The sequence below is a fragment of the Empidonax traillii genome, unplaced genomic scaffold (assembly GCF_003031625.1).
Source record: "Empidonax traillii isolate 1590-97213 ecotype Southwest subspecies unplaced genomic scaffold, ASM303162v1 scaffold255:size705445, whole genome shotgun sequence".
Lineage (NCBI taxonomy): Eukaryota > Metazoa > Chordata > Aves > Passeriformes > Tyrannidae > Empidonax > Empidonax traillii.
This window is the reverse complement of record NW_020955448.1, coordinates 723-3,820: the sequence shown is the minus strand read 5'-3', so window position 1 is coordinate 3,820 and position 3,098 is coordinate 723. Positions and strand designations below refer to the sequence as shown.

The 3,098-nt window shown below is 53.9% G+C and overlaps 1 protein-coding gene across 1 annotated transcript in view; it reads left to right on the top strand.

Annotated features, from left to right (window-relative positions):
• FRAS1 (Fraser extracellular matrix complex subunit 1) overlaps positions 1-2,876 on the top strand; it is a 94,800-nt gene extending 91,924 nt beyond the window's left edge. Inside the window, exons 69-73 of the mRNA XM_027889196.1 lie at positions 312-428; positions 685-851; positions 1,071-1,276; positions 1,435-1,581; positions 1,975-2,876. Coding sequence (XP_027744997.1) covers positions 312-428; positions 685-851; positions 1,071-1,276; positions 1,435-1,581; positions 1,975-2,559 — 1,222 coding nt within the window. The 3' untranslated portion in view covers positions 2,560-2,876. The remainder of the gene's footprint in view (positions 1-311; positions 429-684; positions 852-1,070; positions 1,277-1,434; positions 1,582-1,974) is intronic.
• The last annotated feature ends 222 nt before the right edge of the window (positions 2,877-3,098 follow it).

The following is a 3,098-nucleotide window of genomic DNA, read 5'->3' as shown; positions in this document are numbered from 1 at the left end:
GCGATAGGAATGCTCAGGAGCCGGCCTTGGTCAGGGGCTCAGAGCTGGAGCACGCAAGGAGCTGCTGGAAATCCTCTGCTGAGGGAAAAATCAGCTCAGCTCCTTATAAAGTTATTTTTCCAGCAGTGAAGCCATTGGCAGCTAGATTCCAGAGGTGGCCGTGTGTTTCAGAGGGTCACATTAAACCCCTCTGGTCCCATTTGTCCCTCAGGCAACTGCTGGGTGTACATTTCTGGGGCATGGAAGAAGTGCTGCTCTGGGTGAACACAGGACCCTGTTTGGTGATCACAGGGTCTTCTTTCTGTTGCCAGGAAGGACTACTCCGGAGAGTACACCATCTTCTTAATCCCCTGCACTGTGCAGCCCACGCAGCCATGGGCAGAGCCTGGAGACAAGCCCCTGCCCTGCACTGCTCACGCTCCGGAGCGGTAAGGAGGCCCCATCCCCACGGCAACTGGACAATTTCAGCACATTTGGGGTGTTTCTGGGGTCCCAGCAGGTGTGTGGGACACCACAACAGCAGCAGGAAGGGAAAAGGGGAGGGCTGGAACCTCCTCCTTTGCTCAAGAGCCTCCCTGCAACCAAGAGTGTCCGCACTCAGGGTAGTGGGAGATCACTGTGCTTGGGGTGCACATGTGTCCAAACCTCACTTCTCCGTGGTTTCCTTCCGTGTCCCAATTCCAGATTTTTGATCCCCATCGCCTTCCAGCAGACAAACCGCCCAGTTCCCGTTGTCTACTCCCTAAACACAGAGTTCCAGCTCTGTAACAACGAGAAGGTGTTTCTGATGGACCCCACCAAATCCGAAATGTCCCTGGCAGAAATGGATTACAAAGGGGCTTTTTCCAAGGGTAGGATTTATTTTGGCTTTGCTTCTTTCACAGCAACAAATGACATATTGAGCATGTTAAAACCCTGTAAAAAAAGAATGTGCTTGTGTCACCTTCACACCCCACACCCTTCCCAAACCTTCCAAACCCAGAGCTACATGTGGTTCAGCGTGTTAGTCTCTAGAAGTGGTTCTCTTGCTGAAGAATTCCACATGTCCATCTTTCTCCCCACCTCCCCAGGACAAGTCCTGTATGGCCGCGTGCTCTGGCACCCGGAACAAAACCTCAACGCCGCGTACAAGCTGCAGCTGGAAAAAGTCTACCTGTGCACGGGCAAGGATGGCTACGTGCCTTTCTTCGACCCCACAGGCACCGTCTATAACGAGGGGCCCCAGTATGGCTGCATCCAACCCAACAAGTACCTGAAACACCGATTCCTCCTCTTGGTGAGTCCTCTGCCTCTGCCCCTGCCCCCTGTTTGGGAGTTTTTCCAACAGCAAATAGATCCTGACTGCAAAGGGATGAGGAGTGTGTAGTGCCCTGGCCTCCCTTTGCAAAGCAGGAGAGCCTGCCCTCCTTTTCATGACACCTCTCTTATTTCCAGGACCGAAATCAACCTGAAGTGACAGATAAGTACTTCCACGATGTGCCTTTTGATGCTCACTTTGCCTCTGAGCTGTCCGAGTTCCACTCGGTAAGCAGCATGCCTGGAGTCGATGGATTTACTCTCAAGGTGGATGCTCTCTACAAGGTATGTGTTTCTGGTAGCCCAAAAGTAACTTCTCTGTCCAGGATCTCCCAAATGCTTTGCAAATTTTATGCTTTGGGCCTTCAGAAGCCAACCCCAACACAGAAAATGAAGATCAGGTTATTATTCTGGTCATTTTGAGATTTTTTTTTTTTTCCCTCCTAAAGCACTCAGGAAAAAGCTCTTTAAAAACATAGTATTCGTGACCCTAAATGAATTATTGCAGCTGGCAAAGGCTGAGCACCTCACTTGGTGCTCAGTGTTACTGCAGGTGCTCAGGAAAAGCTCACCCCGCTGCTTTGTCAGAAACAGAACACAAAATGCACTAGCTCTTGACCAGTCGGTATTAAAGACACTTTTAACGTGACCTGTGTGCTCATCTTCCCCTTTCAAAAGGTGGAAGCTGGACACCAGTGGTACCTTCAGGTGATCTATGTGATCGGCCCGGAGAGCACGGCAGGGCCCCGTGTCCAGCGGTCCCTCACTCGCCGCTGGCAGCGCGGCCGCAGGGACTTGGCTGAGGGCACCGGCAGGACGGTGCTGGACGACTCCTTGGTCTACGACAATGAGGGCGACCAGGTCAAGAACGGCACCAACATGAAGTCGCTGCTCTTGGAGAGGGAGGAAGCCGCTGTCGCAGCCTCCTTGTCTCAAACGGGCGCTTCCCTGGGGAGCGCCTTCGCCGCCCTCACCCTGCTGCTACTGGTGCTGTCCGGGATCTGCCTCCTTGCCAGGAAGTGTCGGAAGGTGCGAAGGAAGCGGGAGGCTGCCAGGGCTGCCCCTGAGGAGCACACCTTGAACACCAAGGTGGAGCTGCCTAGGGGCGTCCCAAGGGCCACGGGCAGCCGGTGCTGTACTGTGAGGAATGTTCATCCTTTGAGGGAAAATGGCAGCCTCTGCCAAGGGAAGGGCGGGAAGGTGAAGCAGGTGAACTTGGAAGTCAAAGTCCACAGCAATTTGCATGACGGCACAGAAGTGTAACGGAGCACACACTTTGGGAAAAGCTTTTTATAAACTGTAGAACAAGCATAACCCAAAACAGAAAACCCAAATAAAGTCACACTGGTATTTTTATACACTGGGAGGAGGAGGAGGAGGAGGAGTAGCTGCCACTCCCCTCTGCTCCTTGTGCAGCAGCCTTGCCGCACGGCACTGCTGGCCTTTTCCATTCATGGTGCTCAAAGCTGCAGCTCTGCACTACCCCGACAGTGCCCAGGGCATCCAGCACCTCCCACCGTGTCCCTGGGCAAGGGGCCCAGCCCTGGGACCAGGCAGCATGGGGACACCATCCCCACCCTGTATGGGGACAGTGTCCTGCTGGCACAGGCATGGGGGAGCTCTGTGCCAGCCAGGAGAACAGCAGGGCATCTCTGACAGAGAATAAAGCTGGAACATAAACGTGACCCAGTGTGACTGGGGTGTCCTTTTCTCCACTGCCTACTCCAGCTCTCCTCCTTTCCAAGGAGCATAGCAAGGCAGGAAAACCACGGGGAAGGGCGAGGCGGGCGATGTTCTCATCT